The 26,707-nt window shown below is 44.7% G+C and overlaps 2 protein-coding genes across 3 annotated transcripts in view; one reads left to right on the top strand and one right to left on the bottom strand.

The window, feature by feature from the left end:
• LOC141121725 (uncharacterized) overlaps positions 1-26,707 on the bottom strand; it is a 242,457-nt gene that overhangs the window by 188,762 nt on the left and 26,988 nt on the right. The gene's annotated exons all lie outside the window — the stretch shown is intronic.
• LOC141121667 (uncharacterized) lies at positions 1,988-25,650 on the top strand. 2 transcript variants are annotated; one of them, XM_073611351.1, is made up of 8 exons: positions 1,988-2,087; positions 3,188-3,315; positions 3,402-3,525; positions 3,642-3,739; positions 3,829-4,050; positions 4,131-4,337; positions 4,427-4,565; positions 23,033-25,648. In XM_073611351.1, exons 3-8 carry the CDS (start codon positions 3,441-3,443, stop codon positions 24,043-24,045), a joined length of 1,764 nt encoding a protein of 587 aa, XP_073467452.1. In that variant the 5' UTR covers positions 1,988-2,087; positions 3,188-3,315; positions 3,402-3,440; the 3' UTR covers positions 24,046-25,648. The 2 variants fall into 2 exon arrangements, with proteins under 2 accessions (XP_073467452.1, XP_073467453.1); XM_073611352.1 differs by lacking the exon at positions 3,829-4,050 and having other exon boundaries at positions 23,033-25,650.

Here is a 26,707-nt window from a genome sequence, read left to right as displayed (position 1 = left end):
CTGAACGTACAATAACAGACGACCCAGCTTTTTTCCTTCTACACACGTCAAATATACCTGAACGAACATACAAAAAAATCTGTGATCCGACACTTATTGGACGCGGCTAAAGCCTGCATTCCTCTAAACTGGAAATCCCCACACCCTCCCTCGATTGAACTTTGGCTCACAAAGGTTGAGGAAATCAGAAACATGGAGGATCTCATCCTCACAGCCCAAAATAGACAGGAGACATTCTCCAAAACATGGCAACTGTGGAACATGTTCTTTTACTCAGCCGAAGGCCAATCACTGAGAGGCATTACTCCCTGACCTCAACCAAATACAACCACAGTCTGACTTAACAAGTTGCCCACCTGATATTCGAACACAATCTAGACGGTAACTGATATCACTCCATACAAGTGGGGACCCATCTTGAGCACAAAGCACTTTATGTTGTATATGAATTTGCACATGGATCAGTTTAATTTATTGATAAGCATCATAAGATCAGTGAAGTAGGTGTAAAGTGGAAGCAGTAGATATGCAGAGAATATTATTTGAGCCCCTAGCACTTTATATATGAATGTCTCCACATATTTTAGTGTATTTGTGATGATTTATGTGCACACACAATAGGACAGCGCTGTGACACATAATGCTCTTCTAGTTGAATACTTACCTTTGTTACAGCATTAAACCTTTGTCTTGCAGTTTTTGTTTTTTTTTTAAATGTTTCAATAGGGTTTACAACCACTTTAAATTACTTTTCTCCTTTATAAATGTCATTTTGCTGTGGTATTGTTCTAAACACGGGAAAAGTGCGCCACTTTACAGGCATACTATAGACACCCCCCAGGCACGATATTTTTAAAGGAATATTTAATTTTCATTGTTTTACTTTAAACATTATTAAAATCACTGCTCCCGAAAAAACGTCCGTTTTTAAAAATTTTTTTTGCATTAATACATGTCCCCTGTCCCCCGCCTCTTCATACGCATTTAGAGCTCCGCCTCTTCATACACACTCAGAGCTCCGCCTCTTCATACACACTCAGAGCTCCGCCTCTTCATACGCATTTAGAGCTCCGCCTCTTCATACACACTCAGAGCTCCGCCTCTTCATACACACTCAGAGCTCCGCCTTTTCATACACACTCAGAGCTCCGCCTCTTCATACACACTCAGAGCTCCGCCTCTTCATACACACTCAGAGCTCCGCCTCTTCATACACACTCAGAGCTTCGCCTCTTCATACACACTCAGAGCTCTGCCTCTTCATACACACTCAGAGCTTCGCCTCTTCATACACACTCAGAGCTCCGCCTCTTCATACACACTCAGAGCTCCGCCTCTTCATACACACTCAGGGCTCCGCCTCTTCATACACACAGAGCTCCGCCTCTTCATACACACTCAGAGCTCCGCCTCTTCATACACACTCAGAGCTCCGCCTCTTCATACACACTCAGAGCTCCGCCTCTTCATACACACTCAGAGCTCCGCCTCTTCATACACACTCAGAGCTCCGCCTCATCATACACACTCAGGGCTCCGCCTCTTCCTACACACTCAGAGCTCCGCCTCTTCATACGCACTCAGAGCTCCGCCTCTTCATACGCACTCAGAGCTCCGCCTCTTCATACGCACTCAGAGCTCCGCCTCTTCATACGCACTCAGAGCTCCGCCTCTTCATACGCACTCAGAGCTCCGCCTCTTCATACGCACTCAGAGCTCCGCCTCTTCATACACACTCAGAGCTCCGCCTCTTCATACACACTCAGAGCTCCGCCTCTTCATACACACTCAGAGCTCCTCCTCTTCATACACACTCAGAGCTCCTCCTCTTCATACGCACTCAGGGAGGAGAGAAAGGGGAAGAATATACAGTACATACACACACAGCACAAGGCCGTGTTCACACTGAGATGTTTCTTGACCTGCAGTTCCTCTGAGCTCCACAAGGTGGTGATCTCACCTCTACCCAGACAAGAAATCTCTATGAAATACAGACAGGAAGTGATGTCAGGAACATACAGGATAATGAGGACATTCCATTTGATAAGATGTAGAGAGAAGACATTTCTGGATCTGTGGCAGAGGAGGTAATACTTTGATTAACCCCTTCAACCCCTCATTATGTAAGTCATGCTGAGATAATCTCCCATTGGCTGAGCAATATTCTCATTTGTCTCTGAGCTCCTTCTTGCTATTCCTCGTCCTGCCTGTTGTTTCCTTGGATTGATTTTCTGTGTAGTGACCCCGGCTTCATCTCTTGGATGCGCTCGTCTGTTGCTTGTCCTGACCTTTATCCTGATTCCTGGATCTCCTCCTCATCTCTCCTCCATATCCTCTTACACAGCTTTTCTCCACATCTGCAGTGATCCTGGGGGGTGGAAACTTGGCACCAGCACTCAGCAAAATCCATCCCCACCATTAGGAGCTCTGGAGAAAATTGTCTGCTATTTACACTCCGTTCCTCCGCACATCACCTGATCACATGAGAGCTTACTTTCACAGATTCCTGAAAGATTTCTATATGGTAAAGGTCAAAGTTCACTCCTCAGTTTAGGAGAGGTAGGACACACCCAGGAATAATGATTTGGTCTGCACGGGAACCTCATATAGAGGACCCCTCAAATCTCCCCATCCAAATGTCCCTCCATCCAGAGTCTATATGTCCTATGACATCACAATGACCTCACAGCCCCTCCTCCCAATGTCCCTTCTTCTGTTTTTGTTTTCTGATGCTCTTAGGATGTGGGCGGACCCTTGGTATCCTCAGTAGAAAAGTGGGACTGTTGGTCCTGCATTGTATGAAAGGATGAGCTCTGGCGTGTTCGCAAACAGCACATGCAGAGCCCGCCATGAAGTCGGCACTCCACATCGCTAATCACAGGCAGTGAGATGTTTCCTGATCTCTGCAGCCGCGCATCGGGGTCATGCCTCACTGCCTGTGATTAGTGATGTGCAGTGCCGACTTCCTGGTGGGCTCTGCATGTGCTGTTTGCGAACACGCCTGAGCTCATCCTTATTTGTATGTAATGATGTCAGAATGCCTGCAACAAGCTTTTAACCTACTAAGGGTGGGGGGTCTTGTCTGGGTAAATTCTACATCAGCCTGAAGTGAGGCTTTAATAAAATGGAGACCTGAATGGTGAGGAGGATTCTGGGAATATCATTTGATTTTGCTCTTTGTGTTCAGATCTAGAGTTTTCCTCCTGTGAAGTCTGGAGATCATATGACCATCACATTGCCTCCACCCCCCTCCCTGATAGAATAAAGAAATACAAAGAAGATTCTAGAAGTCACCAGAGAGATCATGGAGGAGAGGTGAGCGGTGCTGGGAATTCTGGGACATTATCCAGTAACAGACAAGGGATGTGTCTGGATGGTGACTGTATCATTGTGTGTGTCAGGTTCCTATAAGGTGTCAGGATGTCACTGTCTATTTCTCCATGGAGGAGTGGGAGTATTTAGAAGGACACAAGGATCTCTACAAGGACATCATGATGGACAATCAGCCGCCCCTCACATCACCTGGTAAGAGGAGACTTTATTGTAAAGGAGAGAGCAGTACGGAGGGTCCACCTAGATCCCCCATCATCTGATAAACACATAGAAACAATGTATTCAGTCAGTGTGTGTGTTTCCTACAGATGGATCCAGTAATGGGAACCCACCAGAGAGATTTCCCCGTCCTCTGTATTCCCGGGATTCCACACAGGAAGATCACACCATCCCTCACCATCATCAGGTAGATGAGGAACAATCACTGATAGTATCATTAGGATCTGTACATTATCTGAATTGTTAACATTGATGTCATTTTTATTCTGTATTCAGAGTGGAAACCTGAGAGATGCTAAAGTTGTGGTTAAAGAAGAGATAAAAGAGGAGGAGGATGGGGTAATGGTAGGGTCAAAATTTCTAAAAGAACACAAAGATCTGTACCAGGACACCATGGTGGAGTCATCCAGCTACAGAAACCCACCAGAGAGATGTCCCCGTCCTCTGTATTCCCGGGATTCCACACAGGAAGATCACACCATCCCTCACCATCATCAGGTAGACGATTGACAAGCATTGGTAGTTCTGATTTATACACAACATGTTTGTTACAATGAATGTTTTATTATATCTTTCAGAGTGGAAACCTCGGGGATGATAATATTGATGTTAAAGAAGAGTATAAAGAGGAGGATGAGGATTATGGAGTGATGGAGGAGTTTTCAGAAGGACACAAGGATATGATGGAGCCACCTAATACCAGGAACCCACCAGAGAGATGTCCCCGTCCTCTGTATTCCCGGGATTCCACACAGGAAGGTCACATCATCCCTCACCATCATCAGGTAGATGAGGAACAATCACTGATAGTATCATTAGGATCTGTACATCATCTGCATTGTTACAATCAATGTCATTTTTATTATATATTTAGAGTGGAAACCTGAGAGATTCTAAAGTTGAGGTGAAACAAGAAGAGGAGACTTATGTGTGCGATGATCAGCAGTCTATGGAGGAGGATGGAATATTGAGGCTAATTCTAGAGGACGGCACTCTTACAGAGATCAGCACAGGTGGGCCATTAACACTAAATATATTCCTCCACCCATACTGCTCACTGATTGGTCGAGAGTAGGGCAAGGACTGGGTGATATCAGCCTGTAATCCCCTGGTCACTTTCCTGAGCTGTGGTCCCCGTCCTGTATTCCTGTATTTCTCTCGGATAATCTTCCTTTTCTGTGCTGCAGACACAATTTATGTATCTAGACTGGATTTATGTAGATACTGGGGTTCAGCTGACAGCAAAATGTTAATTTCTTATCGTACATCACGGGACACAGAGCCATAGTTGTTTTTTTATGTGGGTTATAGGCCACCTTCAGGTGGCCTATAACTTCTGGCACGCCCCAAGACAAAAAGTGCACTCCCTATATAACCCCTCACACTACTGGGAGTACCGGTACATCAGTTTTTTCACCAGTGTCTAAGGTGTTGGTTGCGAGTAAAGATGTGCTGTGCTCCGCTCCACTGGAGCAATCCTTGCTGGGGCTAGCCATGCTGACCGGATCCATCCTGACCGGGCCTCGTATCTGAAGAAACAATGTTTTTGCGAGTGCAAGTAGGTCTGGGACTGTTCTGCGATTGCACGTAGGTCTGTGAGTACCTGGGTATTGTCGTGTACCTGTGTATTGTCTTGAGTATTAGTGCCAGGAAGCTAGTTGTTAGGTAATTTGGACAGGGTAAAATCCCCAAATCCTCACTAAATTTAATAGGTACGATGCCCGGCGGGTGTGGAGAGGCGACTCTTTGTACATCTTGCTGCATGTATGCGTTCCTTGATCATCCGATCGAGGGCGAATACTGCTGTGCAAAATGTAAGCACATTGTTTCCCTGGAAGCCCAGGTTCTGAATCTGGGGAAGCAACTGTCAGCACTGAGAAGTCCCTCCATACTATAGGTGAGCCAGGAACGTACACGGCAGGTGCCGGCAGGGGCCAGCACAGAGGCGGGTGGAGACAAAGAGGTGCAGGCACTAGCAAAGAGTAGATGGGTGACAGTCAGGAGGGGTAGAGGGGGAAGTGCCAGGGAGGCCGATCCAGGACTGGAGCATCCCAATAAGTACGCTCCATTGAGTGACATTGGTGAAACCAGTCAGGGACCAGCACTGCTGGAGCTGAGGGACTCTCCTAGCTGCCAGGGGAAGAACTCCTCCAGTGAGAGTGGGGGGGCAGCAAAGAGAAAGGAAAGACAGATTCTGGTGGTAGGGGACTCAATTCTTAGAAGGACAGAGAGGGCAATCTGTAACCAAGACCTGAAGCGCCGAACAGTATGTTGTATACCGGGCGCTCGGGTTCGGCACATCACGGATCTTGTGGACAGATTACTGGGAGGGGCTGGGGAAGACCCAGCTGTCATGGTGCACGTTGGCACCAATGACAAAGTCAGAGGCAGATGGAGTGTCCTAAAGAACGATTTTAGGGACTTAGGAGCTAAATTGAGGAATAGGACCTCCAAGGTAGTATTCTCAGGAATACTACCGGTACATCGAGCCACACCAGAAAGGCAGAGGGAGATTAGGGAAGTAAACAAGTGGCTGAAGAGCTGGTGTAGTAAGGAGGGGTTTGGGTTCCTGGAGGACTGGGCCGACTTCTCAGTCGGTAACCGGTACTATAGAAGGGACGGACTGCACCTAAATGAGGAGGGTGCAGATCTGCTGGGAATGAAGATGGCCAAAAAGTTAGAGGGATTTTTAAACTAGGCGATGAGGGGGAGGGTCCAGAGACAGAGATAGCCAGCGCGGAAGATATTCCAGAGGGTAGTATTGGGGGCATTAGTGGTAGGTTAACCAAAGCACAAAAACACAAGGTGAGTATAGTAGCAAGTCCTAGTTGCAATCTTGAAACACCCAATACGAGGACAATATGCGACCGGTCTAAACTATGTGGCATGTTCACCAATGCCAGGAGCATGGCGGACAAGATGGGTGAACTAGAGATACTGTTGTACAAGGAGGATTTGGATTTTGTGGGAATTTCAGAGACCTGGTTCAACAGCTCTCATGATTGGCTGGCAAACATTCAAGGGTATACCCTATACCGCAAGGATAGAGAGGGTAAAAAAAGGGGGAGGGGTATGCCTATATATCAAGAATAATGTACAAGTGAATGTGAGAGATGACATCACTGAGGGAGCTAGAGGGAGGAGGTGGAATCCTTATGGGTAGAGCTCCAAAGGGATGAAGCTAAGGGGAAAATAATACTGGGAGTATGCTATAGGCCCCCTAACCTGAGGGAGGAAGTGGAGACAGATCTCCTATCACAATTTGGAGTAGCAGCAAGGATGGGAAGTGTTATCATAATGGGGGATTTTAATTATCCAGACATAGACTGGGCGGAGGGAACCGTGCATTCATTTAAGGCTTGCCAGTTCCTTAATGTCTTGCAGGACAATTTTATGGGTCAGATGGTAGATGCACCAACTAGAAATAAAACATTACTGGATCTACTGATTACCAACAATACAGACCTGATCACAGATGTGGAAATACGGGGCAATTTAGGTAACAGCGATCACAGGTCAATTAGTTTCAGTATAAATCACACAAATAGGAAACATAAAGGGAATACAAAGACACTGAATTTCAAAAGAGCCAACTTCCCTAAACTACAAACCTTGCTAAAAGGCATAAATTGGGATAAAATATTAAGAACAAAGAATACGGAGGAGAGATGGGTTTGCTTTAAGAGCATATTAAATAAGGGCATTAGCCAATGTATCCCATTGGGTAATAAATTTAAAAGAGCGAACAAAAATCCTGGATGGCTTAACTCCAATGTAAAAATGCATATAAAAGCAAAGGAGAAGGCCTTAAAAAAATACAAGGTTGAGGGATCATCCTCAGCATTCAGACTTTATAAAGAATGCAACAAGAAATGTAAGGGTGCAATTAGGACGGCTAAGATAGAACATGAAAGACACATAGCGAAGGAGAGCAAAAAAAATCCCAAGAAATTCTTTAAGTATGTAAACAGTAAAAAAGGGAGGACAGACCATATTGGCTTCATAAAGAATGAGGAAGGACATCTGGTTACAAAGGATGGGGAGATGGCAAAGGTATTGAATTTATTCTTCTCCTCAGTCTTCACGTGTGAATCGGGGGTCTTCAGTAACCAAAACTGCAGTGTTTATCCTCATGACACAACACAGGAAACACCTCCATGGTTAACAGAGGACAGAATTAAAATTAGACTTGAGAAACTTAACATTAATAAATCACCCGGACCAGATGGCTTGCATCCGAGGGTACTTAGGGAACTCAGTCAAGTGATTGCCAGACCGTTGTTCCTAATTTTTACAGACAGTCTTTTGACTGGAATGGTACCAGCTGATTGGAGAAAAGCCAATGTAGCACCAATATTTAAAAAGGGCCCAAAATACATCCCTGGGAATTACAGACCAGTTAGCCTAACATCAATAGTATGTAAACTCTTGGAGGGGATGATAAGGGACTATATACAAGATTTTAGTAATAAGAACGATATCATTAGCAGTAATCAGCATGGATTCATGAAGAATCGTTCTTGCCAAACCAATCTATTAACCTTCTATGAGGAGGTGAGTTGCCATCTAGATAAAGGAAGGCCCGTAGACGTGGTGTATCTGGATTTTGCAAAAGCATTTGACACAGTTCCCCATAAACATTTACTGTACAAAATAAGGTCTGTTGGCATGGATCATAGGGTGAGTACATGGATTGAAAACTGGCTACAAGGGCGAGTTCAGAGGGTGGTGATAAATAGGGAATACTCAGAATGGTCAGGGGTGGGTAGTGGGGTTCCCCAGGGTTCTGTGCTGGGACCAATCCTATTTAATTTGTTTATAAACGACCTGGAGGATGGGATAAACAGTTCAATCTCTGTATTTGCAGACGATACTAAGCTAAGCAGGGCAATAACTTCTCCGCAGGATGTGGAAACCTTGCAAAAAGACCTGAACAAATTAATGGGGTGGGCGACTACATGGCAAATGAGGTTTAATGTAGAAAAATGTAAAATCATGCATTTTGGTGGCAAAAATATGAATGCAATCTATACACTGGGGGGAGAACCTCTGGGGGAATCTAGGATGGAAAAGGACCTGGGGGTCCTAGTAGATGATAGGCTCAGCAATGGCATGCAATGCCAAGCTGCTGCTAATAAAGCAAACAGAATATTGGCATGCATTAAAAGGGGGATCAACGCAAGAGATAAAACGATAATTCTCCCGCTCTACAAGACTCTGGTCCGGCCGCACCTGGAGTATGCTGTCCAGTTCTGGGCACCAGTCCTCAGGAAGGATGTACTGGAAATGGAGCGAGTACAAAGAAGGGCAACAAAGCTAATAAAGGGTCTGGAGGATCTTAGTTATGAGGAAAGGTTGTGAGCACTGAACTTATTCTCTCTGGAGAAGAGACGCTTGAGAGGGGATATGATTTCAATTTACAAATACTGTACTGGTGACCCCACAATAGGGATAAAACTTTTTTGCAGAAGAGAGTTTAATAAGACTCGTGACCACTCATTACAATTGGAAGAAAAGAGGTTTAACCTTAAACTACGTAGAGGGTTCTTTACTGTAAGAGCGGCAAGGATGTGGAATTCCCTTCCACAGGCGGTGGTGTCAGCGGGGAGCATTGACAGCTTCAAGAAACTATTAGATAATCACCTGAATGACCGCAACATATGGGGATATGTAAAGTAATACTGACACATAATCACACACATAGGTTGGACTTGATGGACTTGTGTCTTTTTTCAACCTTACCTACTATGTAACTATGCCTGTAAATGCTTCTCTTTTTAGAGAGCTGGACCCTGGTATCCAGTACTTTTTGGTAGTAAGGCCATAAAGTTTTACTGGCAGGGTGCTGTTGCAGGTCCAGGATTGCGGGTTTCCTCTAGGATTCCCTGCTCCTGAAGGTTTAACGGAACCCACCATGAAGGATGAAGATTGGGTCTGTTGGTTTACCACAGAAAACCCTGCGGCAGGAAAGGTAAGTGGAGTTTTCTAAGAAATTGTTTTGAATTTTCTTATGAATGTCTCCTTTAAACATAAAATGTTGTCATGCCTATGTGTCACCACTGGGGGCTGTATTGAGCACTCACCGCCTCATGCTGGAAACAGCGCTGTGTCAGAGAGCCGAAATGCTTCCTCCTCCGAACAGCAGATCCTCTGGTAAGCTTGAGGGGGGTTTTTCTCCCCGCTTATCACCCCCCTATGCTATAGTCTCCCCCTCGTGGGGAAGAAGCGCTCAGAATTTTTTTTTTTATTTTAAAACAGAGACAGTAAGCGCAATCAGCGCACCGCTCGGCAGCTTGTAAATCAAAAGATCAGGAAGAGGCTGATGACTCCTCTTCCAAAGATCCTAATATGGAGGGAGCAGCCTCACAAGAGAGACTGTTGGTACACTCCCTTACTAAGTTGGTTCGCTCAACTTTTTTACTGCCTGTAGCGCAGTCTATTGATGAACCCACCTCTGGTTTGGGATCACTAAAGCCTCCCCAATCTGTGGATGCCTTTCCTATCCATTCATGGCTAGGGCTTGGGGAAAAAATCGATTTAAATCTTGAATTGATTTGAGAGGTCAAATCGATTCAAAATTTAAGCAAATCGATTTTTTTAGATTTTTTTTTTTCACCGTGCCGGTCCTGAGGAGCTGGGGGCAGGAGTTTTTATGTGAGGCCGCGGCTTCGGCCTAGTCCGCGAGGACCAGTTTGTGGAGGTACTCAAGATTATTCCTGATCAGCAGGCCCAGCATAGATGGGTGGCATATCAGAGGCACTGTGTTTCACAGTGGATGCTATGAAAGATTCTATTATTCAAGCCTCACGGCTTATGCTAGGGCTGGTACATATGCGCAGAGTCCTATGGTTGAAAAATTGGTCAGCCGAAGCACCATGTAAAAAGCTCTTGGCCAGTTTCCCATTTCATGGCGAACGGTTGTTTGGAGACGATCTGGATAAGTATATCCAGAGAATTTCTAATGGGAAAAGTTCTCTTTTACCAGTAAAGAAGAAGTTTAAACGTTTTTCCTTTAAACGTGCTTCTTCTACAGTGGCAGGAGTATCTGCCTCCAGGCAGTCTCGACGGCCTCCACCATCGGGTTCAATAGGAAGACCTCAGGGGTAGTCCCATGGCCAAAAGAGGACTTCGGGCAGGAAACCCGCAAAGCAAAATACTAAAGCCTCCTTGTGAAGGGGCGCCCCCGCTCGCTCAGGTGGGGAGTAGGCTTCTACACTTTTCAAAGATCTGGCAGGAACATTGTCAGGACAGATGGGTGGCTTCCTCAATTTCTCTAGGTTACAAACTAGAATGATATCAGAGGTTCCCACAGAAGAGCAGGGATCAGGGTTTTATTCAAAACTCTTCACGGTACCAAAACCAAACGGGGAGGTAAGACCCATTTTAGATCTCAAGGATCTAAACCGGCACTTGAATATCCGTTCCTTTCGCATGGTGTCAATCCGATCGGTTGTCTCCATTCTACAAGGAGGAGAACTGTGGCATTGATTGATATCAAGGATGCCTATCTCCATGTGCCAATTTTTCTCGCTTATCAGAAGTTTCTACGCTTCGAGGTAGAAAATCATCATTTTCAGTTTGTGGCTCTGCCTTTCGGTCTAGCCACCGCACCTTGAGTGTTCACCAAGATCTTGGCTCCTCCTTTAGCCAGGTTAAGGGCTCAGGGTATAACAATTCTAGTCTACCTAGACAATCTGCTTTTAGTAGATCAGTCAGTCACCTGTCTAAACCAAAGTTTAATCTCAGCCGTAAGCTAACTAGAATTCCTAGGCTGGATTCTCAACCTAGAAAAATCCTCCTTAAAACCATCAAGGAGATTACATTACTTGGGGCTGATCATAGATACCAATCAAAAGAAGGTATCAGCTTCATAAAGGAACTGATTCGGCTTGTCAAAACAAAGACAAATCCTTCCATTCGGCTGTGCATGAAATTGTTAGGAAAGATGGTGGCCTCCTTCGAGGCCGTTCCCTATGCGCAGTTTCATTCAAGACTGCTGCAAAACAGTATTCTGTCGACCTGGAACAAGAAGATCCAGGCTTTGGAATTTCCAATGCGCTTATCCCCCGAGGTACGTCAGAGACTCAATTGGTGGTTGATATCCGGCAACCTTCAACAGGGGAAATCCTTTCTGCCAGTATCCTGGAAAGTGGTGACAACGGATGCCAGCCTTCTAAGCTGGGGAGCAGTCCTGGAAGAGGCTTCTGTCCAGAGGAAGTAGTCCAAGTCAGAAAGGACATTACCCATCAGTATTCTAGAAATTTGGGCAGTTTGTCTGGCCCTAGAGGCCTGGACGCTCAGATTATGAAATTGTCCTGTCAGGATTCAATCTGACAATGCCACGGCTGTGGCCTACATCAATCACCAAGGGGGCATGAGAAGTCGTGCAGCCCAAAAAGAGGTGAATGGTGTGCTATCTTGGGCAGGAAGCAACATTCCTTGCCTATCGGTGTTTTCATTCCAGGGATAGAAAATTGGCAGGCTGACTACTTGAGTCGCCAACAGTTGTTTCCGGGAGAATGGTCCCTTCACCCCGACATCTTTCTGTCGATATGTCAAAGATGGGGTGTTCCGGACATGGATCTGTTCGCATCCAGATTCAACAACAAGGTCCACAACTTTTTGTCAAGGACAAGGGATCCGCTGGCATGCAGAACAGACGCCTTGGTCTTTCCATGGGATCAGTTTTCACTGATATATGCGTTTCCTCCAGTTCTGCTGCTTCTGCGCCTTCTTCGCAGGATCAAGCAGGAAGGGAAGGAGGTGATTCTGGTGGCCCCAGCGTGGCCCAGAAGATCTTGGTTTGCCGAGATCATAAAGATGGCGGTAGGGGACCCTTGGACCCTGCTGCTGTGGCCAGACCTTCTCGCGCAAGGTCCGGTATTCCATCCTACCTTACAATCGCTAAATTTAACGGTTTGCCTATTGAAACCCACATTCTAAAGGACCATGGGTTGTCTCCTTCAGTACTGTCTACTTTGGTTAATGCTAGGAAGCTGGCCTCCAGAGTCATATACTATAGAGTCTGGAAGGCATATGTCTCCTGGTGTGAATCCAGGGGTTGGCGACCCAGAAAGTATGTCATAGGTAGGATCCTTGAATTCCTGCAGATGGGACTGGAAATGAAGCTGGCCTTGAGTACCATCAAGGGCCAGGTCTCAGCCTTATCAGTATTGTTTCAACGGCCTCTTGCTTCTCACTCTCTAGTTTGTAACTTTATTCAGGGGTAACGCGGATTAATCCTCCCGTCAGGACCCCCCTGAACCCTTGGGATTTGAATTAAGTCTTATCGGCTTTACAAAAACAGCCTTTTGAGCCTATACGGGATATTCCCTTGGTTATTTTGAAGAGAAAGATAATCTTTTTGGTTGCCATATCCTCTGCCAGAAGGGTATCGGAATTGGCGGCTCTTTCTTGTAAAGAGCCAGATTTGATTATTCATAAGGATAAGGTGGTGGTATTGCGGCCTCATCCTAAATTCCTACCGAAGGTAGTGACAGGTTTTCATTTAAACCAGGATATTGTTCTACCTTCTTTTTTCCCAGAACCTCGATCTAGGGAAGAGAAGTCACTACATTCCCTTGATGTAGTGAGAGCGGTCAAGGTTTATTTAAAGGAGACCGCTCAGATTCGCAAAACAGATGTTTTGTTTGTATTGCCAGAAGGTCCTAAAAGAGAACAGGCAGCATCAAAATCTACTATTTCCAAATGGATTCGTCAAGTGATTGTTCAAGCTTATGGCCTAAGGGGAAAATTCTTCCTTTTCATGTTAAAGCGCACTCCACAAGGGCTTTTAGTACTTCCTGGGCAGTGCATCACCAAGCCTCCATGGCTCAAATCTGCAAGGCCGCAACTTGTTCTTCAGTCCATACATTTACCAGATTCTATCAAATCGATGCAAAAGGTCATGAGGATATTGCCTTTGGGCGCAGCGTACTGCAGACTGCAGTATAAGTCCTCTAGCCTCTTAATGCCCTACTTTTTTGTTGTGTCTCCCTCCCTTCAGTTGGCATTGCTATGGGACATCCCACATAGTAACTACTATGGCTCTGTGTCTCGTGATGTACGATAAGAAAATAGGATTTTTATAACAGCTTACCTGTAAAATCCTTTTCTTTGAAGTACATCATGGGACACAGAGGTCCCTCCCTTCTTTGGTATACATGTGTATTGCTTGGCTACAAAACTAAGGTACTCCCAGTAGTGGGAGGGGTTATATAGGGAGTGAACTTTTTGTCTTAGGGTGTGCCAGTGTCCATCACCTGAAGGTGGACTATAACCCACATAAGAAAACTACTATGGCTCTGTGTCCCATGATGTACTTCAAAGAAAAGGATTTTACAGGTAAGCTGTTATAAAAATCCTATTTTTCACCATAGGCATTACTAGACCTAGGCACCTGGGGTATGTGCTTTGAGTCTTCTGCCCCATACCTGGTTATGGCAAGATCTCTGACAAAAAAAAAATTCTCCTACCAGGGTTACTTGCTCTGTTGTCTGCTGTCTGTGCCGGGTGGAGGGATATGTCTGTATAGTCTCAGACCCAAGTCACCGAGTGCAGTCTCAGGAGATGGGAGGCAGCGGTGTGGGACCTCTGCAACTTGTCTCATGTAAACATTTAAGCTTCCACTGATCACTGAATACCAATATTATGAGTCCTGATCATTATACTATATAATTTATATTGCACATTACATACTCCTGACCCCTGCACTATATATTCTATGTTGTACATTACATTATTCTGATACTATAAAATCCTAACTGTTCTATCTTACATAATACATTGTACATTACATAGGCCTTACCTCTTTTGCATCCATTTTCTACCAGCTGGACATTTTATATCTGATGATTTGATTGGAGCACAGACTTTTACATAATGTGATAACATCCTCAAACGTTGCAACCTTAAACAGAAAGTGATAATGAGGGAGGAGTCAAAAACCAATGAAGGTGGTTTTCAGGATCAGTCCAGTCTTCATCTTGGTTGTTCTCCCCCCATCCTCACTCTCTGACCTCTGGTGGAGCTCAGCCCCGCTGTTATTCATGACTAAATCATGGACTAAATAAGGAAGTGCAGGACTTCTTGTGTTGGAAAGATGGCAATGAGTGATAGAGGGGGTGGGGACACTCGTCCTATAATCCCCTCATCACTGTCACTCCTATAAGACAGTTCTCATTGTTTCCTCACTCTCTGACTAAGGTCCATGAATAAAGAAATGAACTGGTAGGAGCTTCAGAGATGGGTGTGGGGCTGAAACAACTAATCATCATAATTTGATTATAGTCGATTATGAAAATAGTTGTCAACTATTTCCATAAACAATTAGTTGGTCAGTCGAATAATTGGCCTACATACAGAAGGCATTATTTCTTTACATATCAGAAAATACAGCTCAGTACACCATCCATACATGTCAGTAAATGCCTGAGAACTTGAATGCGTGAGGAGCATTGCACCATGGGAGACGTAGTCCTGGGCAAGAGAAGGAAGCAAGTGATTCTAAAGACAGACCTTTACCTTCCTATAGGGGAACTCTATACTATACTTTGCAGCTTCCTATAGGGGAAATCTATACTTTGTGGCTTCCTATAGGAGAACTCTATACTATACTTTGCGGCTTCCTACAGGGGAAATCTATACTTTGTGGCTTCCTATAGGGGAACTCTGAAGGCAGGAGGAGCCAGAAGTGCTGGTGGTGGTGGGGGGGGTTTGGGTCCAGAAGAGGAGAATCGGGGTTGCTCTGTGCAAAACCATTACATAGAGCAGATAAGTATGACAATTTTGTTTTAAAAAAGAAATCCAACATTTACAATGACTTTAAGGTCTCTGTGCAGGGAAGATCAGCATCTGAAACCAGAGAAGGTGGAGGCTGATAGACTGGAGGTAATAGAAGGCATTAATATTACATAATGTAAAAGTTTACTAGTATTGTGCATTATATTTAAAATTATTATATCCATGAAAAAAAAAGTCTGAGCTTTCAGTACTACTGTAATATAAAAGTCCCCCACCCCTCATATAGCTTCATGTGTGACTCCCAAGTAAGATCCCCATATATCCTACTTCTGGGTATATTTATTATTATATATATGATATAAGATATATTACTTTCACAGTATAAATTAGTCCCTTATAGTAGTGATTATCTGCTGTTTTTGTATTATAAAATACTATTTTTTTTCCCAGTCATCTTCCAGGACGGCTTATAGAGAGAGAGGCTCCTCCCACCTAGTACAGGAAACATGATCCACATTATAAAAGGGCGCCCATAGGCCATGGCCCCTCAGTGTTATGTGTTTTTCTCTGGCCAGACAGGAACTTCAAGCAAGTTGTTTGTTTTGTGTGGCCTATGTGCTAGGTAGCAGGGGCCCAGCGGCCAGGTCCCTCTAACAGGAGGAGTGCTTCTGGGGAGTTGGTGGGCCTGGGTCATCCTGGGCCCCTCTGCTAGGGACTCATGGATGTGTAAGAAGGGACCCCCTCTCATCTCCCTGTTGGTTGTACCTTCAGTGTAAGGTGCCTTCTTGGTGTAGGAGGATGTGTGCTCAGATGAGTCCATCCCTGGTGGTAGTGTGCCGACATCAGGCTGGTCTCTCATGGCAGGGGGTAGCCTGCTTCACCCGGGTCATTCCCGCTTCATTCCTGCCGATGTTGGAGCTTGGGGTGCGCGGTAAGCCTGTCTCCATGCTGGCATCCTCGTGTGGCTGAATCCATCTCGCCAGCACGGGCGGGTGACGTCCCTTCCAGCGCACAGGCAGGAAGTGATGCTGTCGACGGAGGTCATGTGGCGGCCATCTTGGTTCACCCACAGGGGAAGACCCAGCCTGTACCAAGGAAAGCAGAGACGCTATCCACGGGGACGGCGCCTGATTCACAGCGCTGTCCCGGGTCCTCCATGCCAGTATAAATAAAGGGCACTGGCAGAAGATGGCGCTGGGTTGCTACTTGGACAGTGGACATGGAAGAACAGGGGACTGCGGATGCAGGTCTGGAGTTTCCATCACTTGACTTTGGCCCTAAGGTAAGAAAAGGGGGGCTAGGGCGCTCCTATCTTCTTTTTGGATTTGTGGTTAAAACAGCTCCGCTCACTTCTGGAGTCAGATACTCCAAAAGAAGAGATCCTGGAGGCTCTACCAACATTAAACAAGGCAGTGGCTTATATAGCGGACGGTTCCAGTCTGTGAGATTTACGGCCAGGGATACAGCCTTAGTTAACAAGGCCAGGAGGGCTATCTGGTTAAAATCCTGGGAAGGGGATACAGTCTCAAAAATGAAGCTCTGTTCTCTTTCTTTTTCAGGCAAATTGTTGTTCGGGAAAGAGTTGGAGTCGGTACTTGAAAGGTAAGCCGACAGGAAAAAGGGGTTTCCTATCCCCAAAAAGCAGCAACAAAAAAGGAATTTTCGTCCCTTTCAAGGGGCAAGTGGCAGCAGAGGTGACAGATGTCGGCAGAACAAAGATTATGCAAACAGAGAAAAGGGTGGCAGTACAGGAGGGGGAAAGGAAAAGGTGGCTTCCTTTTTAACCCCCCCCCCAGCCTAAGGACCCCTCTCAGTGACTCAGCCGGCCAGGTGGGGGGAATATTGGGGGCCTTCTTCCCACAATGGCAGGCCATTACCAGAAACAATTTTTTATTTTGGATCTTATCAATCATGGATACAGAATAGAATTAGTGGGCTGTCCTCCTCAAAAATTTCTACCTAGGATTTTACCAAGAGAGCAAGAAAAAGTGGTGGCCATGTCTTCTCTCCTTCAAAATATGCTCAAGCGGAACATGATAAGTTACATCCCTCCAAATGAAAGGAAGGGTGGATTTTATTCCCACGTCTTCCTCAGGAAAAAGCCGTCAGGAAAATATCGGCTGATTCTCAATCTGAAACCGGTCAACACTTTCGTCAAATACAAATGGTTCAAGATGGATTCCATTTAGACCACCAGGGAGTTGTCAACCATGGGAGTTTTCATGGCTTCATTAGATCTAAGGGATGCACAGCTGCACATTCTGATTCGGAAGGAGTCCAGGCAATACCTTTTGTTTTGCAGAGAAGAACAAATTCAAAACCCTGTACTTCCAATTCATCTCTCTGTTATTCGGCCTAGCGTTGGCGCAGCGCATTTTTATGAAAGTGGTGGCAGAAGTGCTGCAAATTCTGAGGGTGGAGGGGAATTAAAAAAATCCCTTACTTAGACGACCTACTGATATTTGCAGTATCCGCCAAAGAAGTGGAACAAAACATGAACAGGACCATCATACACCTCCAGCAGCTGGGCTGGCTGGTGAATTGGGAAAAGTCACAGCTAGTCCCTACCCAAAAGATAACATTCCTTGGGTACACAATAAATTTGACGTTATCCAAAATCTTTCTGATGGAAGAAAAAATCATGAAGATAATCACAGAGGCGAGCGACCTCTGCCCAAGCGCGGAGACCTCAATACAAAACATGATGAGAATTCTTGGATTGATGACGTCGGCCATCCCAGAGGTTCATTGGGCCCAATTTTACATTAGACCTCTTCAGTCCTTTATGCTCTCAATCTGGGATGGGAAGAAGGAGTCGCTCCCAAGCCGGGCGAAGATCCCTCAGGAAATAAACTGCCAGGTGGTGGCTAAATGCAGAAAATCTCTCAGCTGGTCATCTTTGGTTGCAACACCTTCCAGTGACAGTCACCACGGACGCAAGTGGCAGAGGATGGGGGGCCCACACGGGCGACCAGATGGTATAAGGGGTCTGGAACAATCAATTAGCCCGCCTCTCTTTCAATGCAAAAGAGCTAAAAGCTGTACAGAGGGCAGTGGCCTTTGACCCTTTCCTGATAGGAAAACATGTACAAGTCTTTTCGGACAATATAACTACCGTGAGGATGACATGCTCACATCCTATATAAAGATAAATAGTGAATATAACAGATAATGTTCGTGAACTAAAATTGAGCAAAAATTATCAAATAATCACAAATAACTAAAAAGTGTCCAAAAAACTCAGTTAATATGTGCATTAAATTCTTCTTGAAAGACACAATATGAGATGTGAGTGGTGATTGTAATTTGGGAAGGAATCCTTATGCATTCAGATCAACATAAAAGTGGTAGAAGTGGGTACTCTTACCGGAGGGGATGGACACAGGCACCATACGGTGGAGTGTCATGCGAGCTTTGGGGATTAAACAATCCCAGGGATACTATGCTGGAAGACGCTGCTGAAAGGTTCCATCCAGGGCCACCGTGGTTGTAGAATGGTGTATGGATCCGCAGCAGGTGGAGGAATGATTCTTAAAGGAGAACGACTTCCGCTCCATATAGGTTCAATACATGGGAGGAAAAGAAAATCTCCACATAGGGCATGAATCCGATAAAAAATGATTTTATTGTTTTAAAAAAGTGCCAGAAAATACTTTTTGACAAGCACTGGATAAAACGTGATCACAGAATAAAGATAAAAATCGCGTGGTAACAAGACATCGAAAGCTTCAGCAACCCTACACGTTTCGGACGATGGTCCTTCAACTGGGGCACATTTGATCATTTTTGCTTAATTTTAGTTCACGAACATTATCTGTTGTATTCAATATTTATCTTTTATATAGGATGTGAGCATGTCATCCTGGCACTTATTATATTTAGCGCTGCATTTTTTATTATTTATACACACTTTTGCACGGTGCCCCACACTGTTTGATGCTGGCAGCTATTTTTCTCCTTTTTTTGTAATAGCGCAATTATTTATGAGCTTTATTTGTAACCACCGTGAGCTATATCAACATATCAACTAACGGGGGGGGGTTAGAGGCCAGTTGGCCTAATGAGCATAGCAGAAAAGATTCTGGGATGGGTGGAATTAAATCTTCTATCCCTATTTTCTGTGCACCAGAAAGGATAACTAAACTCACTGGCAGACGTCTTAAGCAGGGAATCTCTTTCGCAGACAGAATGGTTTTTGAATCAAACGGTGTTCGAACTGATCGTGGCGAATTGGGGGGATACCACAGATAGCGACCAAAGTAAACAGGAAAGTGGGCCGGTTCTTCTGCCTTCAAAGGGATCTGCTCAGCATGGGCCTAGATGCCCTATCACAACCTTAGGGAACAGACCTAACGTATGCGTTTCCTCTGTTTGCGCTCATACCAAAAATACTACGAAAGATAAGAGCCTCGATGGCGAAAGTCATTCTTATTGCCCCGTTTTGGCCTCGGAGGGCTTGGTTGCCAGCACTGTTAAAACTCAGCACCACGGATCCTTGCAGACTCCCCTCCATGCCAGACCTCATTCATCAGGGAACAGTAAATCATCTGCCAGTGGACCATCTCTCTCTGACGGCCTGGCTACTGAAAGGGAGCTTTTAGAGTGGAAGGAGCTGTCAGGAAGAATAATAGATACTATCCTTAGCAGCAGGAAAGCCACCACCAATACTATATACAACAAGATCTGGAAAAAGTTTGGTGTTTGGCAATCAACAACAGAATCCCAGGCCCTATGATACCGACGGTTCTAGAATTTCTCCAAGCAGGTGTAGACCTAAACCTTGCAGTCAGTACCCTCAAGGTACAGGTATCTACTCTATCGAGCTTCCTGAATCATAGGCTAGGCTAAAAGAACCGCCTAATCAAAAGGTTTCACACAGCCATAAGTAGAAGAAGGTCTCACAAATCTAGGAGGTTCCCCTCTTGGGATGTATCTGCGGTAATACAGAGTCTTTACAGGGAGCCATTTGAGCCACTGGAAGACTGCTCCATAAAACTTTTGACCTTAAAAATGGTCCTTTTAGTTGTGTCCGCTAGGAGGGTCAGAGAAATTCAAGCCTTCTGACAAAGTTATTCTTTCTCTTGACCCTGCTTTCCTGCCTAAAGTAGCTTCCAGCTTCCACCGATTGGAAGAAATAGTAATCCCGTCTTTTTGTGGTAATTCTTAAAATGATAAGGAGGCCAAGTTTAATAATATAGACGTGAGAAGATACGTGATTGCGTATATCGAGTGCACCAAAGAGTGGACATCCTCCACGAGTCTTTTCGTACTGTTCGCCGGTCCCAACAAAGGTAAAAGGGCATAAAAAAATACTATTGGCGGGTGGATGAAGTCGGCAATCATAGAAGCATAGAAGACAGCATCTCTACCACCCCCAACAGGAGTCAATGCTCATTCCACAAGAGCAGTGTCTACATCTTGGGCTGAAAGGGCCGGAGCTTCGCCCCTCCAGGTATGCAAAGCGGCAACCTGGTCCAGCTTTCATACATTTGCAAAGCACTATAGGCTGGATGTGCTTGCAAATTAAGACCAGTCCTTTGGCAGGAAAGTGCTGCAGGCTGTGGTCCCTCCCTGATCAGGTAGTTCTATTTGGTCCTCTCTGTAAGCCGTCCTGGAAGATGACTGGGAAAAAAACAGGGTCATTACCTGTTAATGCTCTTTTCCAGGCCTCTTCCAGGATGGCGTCAGTTTCCCCCTTGTTTCGTAGGAATAATTATGTAGCGCTAAGGTGGTTGCACCAATGGAAGTGTTTAATATTTTATCTGTGCCTTCGGTTATTTGTTAATACTGAGAGGCCATGGCCTATGGGCGGTCTTTTATAATGTGGATCGTGTGCTTCCTGTACTAGGTGGGAGGAGCCTCTCTCTCTGTAAGCCGTCCTGGAAGACTCTGGAAAAGAGCGTTAACAGGTAATAACCTTGTTTTTTTTAACCCCATCGTAACAGATGATTTTAAAAAATCATGCTGCTGCTTCTAAATGTCCTATGCTGGCCACACATGTATCGATTTTTGGACGAGAGATTCGCACAAATATTTGTATGAAAATGATTTGTACATTCGATGAATAGACGAGTGTAGTTAAAAAATTCCACTTGCTTTTAACATTCAATTTTAAAATTAACCGCTTGCCGACCAGCGCACGCCGATTTTCGTCGGCAGAATGGCGCTGGTGAGCAAAAGGGCGTACAGGTACGTCCCCTTTATGAAGAGGTGCTGCGGGTGCGTGCGCGGAGAGGTAGAATGGGGATATGCTTTTGTAAACAAAGCATTTCCCTGTTCTGCCTAGTGACAGGACAGAGATCACTGCTCTCTGTCATTGGGAACAGTGATCGCTGTCATGTGAGGTGTAGCCCCCCCCCCCCAGTTAGAATCACCCCCTAGGACACACTTATCCCCTTCACCACCCCCTAGTGGTTAACCCCTTCATTTCCAGTGTCATTTACACAGTAATCAATGCATTTTTATAGCACTGATCGCTGTATAAATGACGATGGTCCCAAAATAGTGTCAAAAGTGTCTGATCTGTCCGCCATAATGTCGCAGTCCTGATAAAAATCACAGATCGCCGCCACTACTAATAAAAAAAACATAAAAATGCCATAAAACTATCCCCTATTTTGTAGATGCTATAAATTTTGCGCAAACCAATCAATATACGCTTATTGGGATTTTTTTTTTTTTTACCAAAAATATGTAGAAGAATACATATCGTCCTAAACTAAGGGAAATAAATGTTTTTTTATATATTTTTGGGGGATATTTATTATAGCAAAAAGTAACAAAAAATATAGTTTTTTTTTTAAATAGTTTTTTTCAAAATTGTCGCTCTTTTTTGTTTATAGCGCAAAAAATAAACATAAAAACCGCAGAGGCGATCAAATACCACCAAAAGAAAGCTCTATTTGTGGGGAAAAAAAGGACGTGAATTTTGTTTGGGTACGCCCGCGCAATTGTCAGTTAAAGCGACGCAGTGCTGAATCGCAAAAAGTGCTCTGGTCAGGAAGGGGGTAAATTCTTTCGGGGCTGAAGCGGTTAATGAAACTTCTGAGCAAAAACCACATACAAGATGTGAAAATTTGTTCGATGGAGAAAAGTTTTCTGTTCTGCTCTTTCGAATTTTCCCGTCACTGTGGTCAGTAATGAGCGGCGATTTGACCCCACTAATGGTTAGAAAATTGGATGAATGTTTGAAAGAAAAATGAGTTTGTGTACGGCCAGCATAAGTGACATCGGGTGCAGGGAGCTTGTACCCACCTACCTGTCTATGACAAGGGAGTCTGTCATCCATCATATCATTACACTCCTGTCTGATCATCTGCAAAACAGCGTTTTACGTCTATTTTACATTTTAATAATGTTGGTCTCTGATTCTGATATGTAGCAGATTCTCCCTCTAATAATACATCTATCTGTCTGTTATTCTCAGAGTGGATTAAATATCCAACTATATATCTGGATATTTATATTTACCGCTGCATATAGATATTTAAGCATATTAACTAAATTATACATCAACTTTTTTTGATGCTTTTATCCAATTGATCGAAACAATATCGGCCAACTAATCAATTCTGAAAATAATCATTAGTTGCCACCCTACAGAGGACCCATTTACTAGTTACCTTGAGGGGGGAATTGTAAGATCCTCAGAGACAAAGCTGCCTGATGTGGGCGGAGTCCTGGTTTAGGGGAACCAATCTGCTCATGTCTAGTAATAATCTTTTTATCTCTATTTTAGTAGATGGACGGGAGATGAGGAAAACCTCAGAGGATTGTCTCACTTTGTCTCCAGACTGTAAAGTAGAAGATGAGGACATTACACAGTATAGTCCAGGAGAAAACCCGGCTACCTCAAATGTCCATCCGGCACCACACAGTGTAGATGGACCATCGTATTCCTCTTATCCTGAGGAACCTCAGACTGTGAGGGATGGTGCCGTCCTTCCAACAGAGAAGAGCTTTTCTTGTACTGAGTGCGGAAAATGTTTTTCAGTGAAGTCTTATCTTTACAAACATCAGAGATCTCACACTGGGCAGAAGCCGTATTTCTGCCCTGAGTGCGGGAAATGTTTTATACAAAAATCAGACCTTGTCATACATCAACGATCTCACACTGGGGAAAAGCCGTATTCCTGTCCTGAGTGCAGGAAATGTTTTTCGGTAAAGTCCAATCTTTTCATACATCAGAGATCTCACACGGGGCAGAAGCCATATTCCTGCCCTGAGTGCGGGAAATGTTTTTCAGTGAAGTCCAATCTTTACACACATCAGAGATCTCACACAGGGAAGAAGCTTTATTCCTGTCCTGAGTGCGGGAAATGTTTTTCAGTGAAGTCCAATCTTTTCACACATCAGAGATCTCACACTGGGGAGAAGCCTTATTCCTGTCCTGAGTGCGGGAAATGTTTTTCAGACAAGTCCCATCTTTACACACATCAGAGATCTCACACGGGGGAGAAGCCACATTCCTGTCCTGAGTGCGGAAAATGTTTTTCACGAAAGTCCAGTCTTTACACACATCAGAGATCTCACACAGGGCAGAAGCCGTATTCCTGCCCTGAGTGCGGGAAATATTTTTCAGATAAGTCAAATTTTTCCACACATCAGAGATCTCACACGGGGGAAAAGCCGTATTCCTGTCCTGAATGTGGCAAATGTTTTTCACAGAAGTCCAGTCTTTCCAGACATCAGAGATCTCACATGGGGAGAAGCCACTTCCCTGCCCTGAATGAGGGAATTGTTCCTCACTGAAGTCCTGTCTTCCTGTACATCAGGGATCCCACACAACCCTCGAGGTGTATTAGTGCCTTGAGGGCGGGAAATGTCTTCTATATCAATGTTGCTGGACATCACAGCTCTCATGTGGGGAAGAAGCACACCCTGATATACACCTCAGATATACTCCACGGCTGATCTTCATCATGTAAGACAGTTCCAGGGCTGTGGATATTTTTTGAAAAAACTTGTCCAAGAGACTAAATCAAGGTCCCAATATTCTTGTCCCTTATGACAATTTCCTTGTTCCTCATCTACCAGAGAGCTCAGCAGCGGTGTGGGAGTTCATTGAAAACTACAAGCCGACATCGGCAAAGGACAGAACTCTGTGAATGAATGGCACGGCCGCACTTTTATAAAGTGATAACCGGTACGGGGAACTTCTCCCCGCACTGCTGTCACACAGAGGGCTCGGATCGCTGAGCCGTTGCAGGAACAGGAACATGTAATATGTTCCCGAAGGTGAACATTTCCTTTAACCCTTTCACTGCCAGAGATGGGTTTGTATTTTTTTTGCCCACGTGTTTAACCCCTTGCCTACAGGGCACTTTCACCCCCTTCCTGCCCAGGACAATATTTAGCTTTCAGCGCTCTCACACTTTGAATGACAATTGTGTGGTCACCTAACACTGTATCCATATGATATATTTTTTTTTTTCCCACAAATAGAGCTTTCTTTTGGTGGTATTTGATCATCTCTGGGGTTTTTATTTTTTGTGCTACAAATAAAAAAGACAAAGTTTTGAAATAAAAAAGCTTTTCATTGTTTCTGTTATAAAATTTTGTAAATAAGTAAGTTTTCTCTTCACTGATGGGAACTGATGAGGAGGCACTAATATGCAGCACTGATGATGAGGTACTGACAAGCATCCATGATTGGCATACCTGGTGGGCACTGATGAGGAGGCACTAATATGCAGCACTGATGAGGAGGTACTGACAAGCATCCATGATTGGCATACCTGGTGGGCACTGATTGGCATCACAGGCAGGCACTGCTGGGCATCACTGGTGGGCACTGACTGGCATCACTGATGGGCCTGTACTGATAATCAATTTTGAATATCAGTGCAGATCCCCCCCCCCGTCAGGAGAGCTGCTGATTGGCTCTCCTCTACTCGCACCTTGTCAGCATGAATAAAGGAAAGCCGATAACCGGCACTTCCTGGTTACGATGTGATTAGCTTTGATTGGACACAGCTGATCACATGGTAAAGGGCCTACGTCATAGGCTCTTTACCGAGATCGGAGATGCGATGTGTCAGAGCGATTATTTGTAGTGTAGTTTTAATTTTGTTTATTTGGTGCTATTGGCTGTTATTGGTAATGTTTTTGTATCTTGTTCAGTTATTGTTGTGATCTTGTGCTGTCTTTGTTAGTGTGTCTGTGTCAAAATAATTTGCCAATTCCCTTGGGATTAATAAAGTATTCTGTAAAGACTCTCAATGTCCTTTATTTTTAAAAATCCCCCAGAAAAGTCTCTCGTTGTAAATCCATTGTCAATCCCGATGCCAACCACCCCACTAACTCACCAATAACCCCCAATGACCCGCCACGCAGGAGCGATCTCCGACGGTATCACTCGCTGACTGATAGCGTCCTGAGCTGTCATCAGCTATATAAATGAAGGGGTGGGGATAGTGGGGACATCATTGCCCAGATATAGTCATATTCAGACAATGATGTCATGATTTATGCTCCACCCCTTTGCCTACGTGGCCATGTAAGGGAATGGGCGGGGTCTAAGGGGACCCCCCAGGTACAATATTTAAAGGAATGTTTCTTTATTGTTTCACTTTAAGCCGTATTAAAATCACTGATCCTGAAAAAACTTTTTTTTGCATTGATACAAGTCCCCTAGGGCAGTACCCGGGTCCCCATACACGTTTTATGGCAATAACTTTCACATAAGCCTTTAAAATGAGCACTTTTGATTTTTCATGTTCGTTTCCCATAGACTTTAATAGAGTTTTCATGTTCTGGTGCGAACTGAACCGGGGGGGGGGGGGTTTCAGCCCATCTCTACTGCTGACTTGGACTGTCCAACTCTACCTTGTGCCTATCCTGCATCCATACCAGCCTATGTGTATCTTTCACTGGCTCCTGCTCCTCCGCCAGCTTGTCCTGTTATTCCCGACGCACACCAGCACCTGCCAGCAAGAGACTTTTCAGGCGCTCCCTGTCACCCCACCAGAGACTTCAGAACCGGGGCTGTAAGATTGGCCTTCCTCAATGATTCAGGCTCTACCACCTGGCATGTTACAACATGGTAACCTATTCCACAGTCTTTATATCCACAAAATATAATTAAATGACTGTGCCAGAAGGGGGAGTCGAACAGACACACAAAAACCTCAGCACTAGGGCTCGGGCGTGTTTGAAATACCATGTGCCTGATCCCGCCAGGAAGCCGACACTCCACACGGCTAATAAGAGGCAGTGAGACATTTCCCGATCTGTGCAGCTGCAAACCGGGAAATTTTTTGCCTTCCTCTGGATCAACTGTGGGTATAGTATTGGGTATATTGGATTGTACGATTTTTTTTTTTTAGTTTTTTGTATGGTTGAACTGGATGGACTTGTGTTTTTTTTAACCTGACTAACTATGTAACTATGTCTCACTGCCTGTGATTGGCCA

Source organism: Aquarana catesbeiana, unplaced genomic scaffold (assembly GCF_042186555.1).
Source record: "Aquarana catesbeiana isolate 2022-GZ unplaced genomic scaffold, ASM4218655v1 unanchor228, whole genome shotgun sequence".
Taxonomy (NCBI): Eukaryota; Metazoa; Chordata; class Amphibia; order Anura; family Ranidae; genus Aquarana; species Aquarana catesbeiana.
This window is presented reverse-complemented; position numbering and strand designations above follow the sequence as displayed.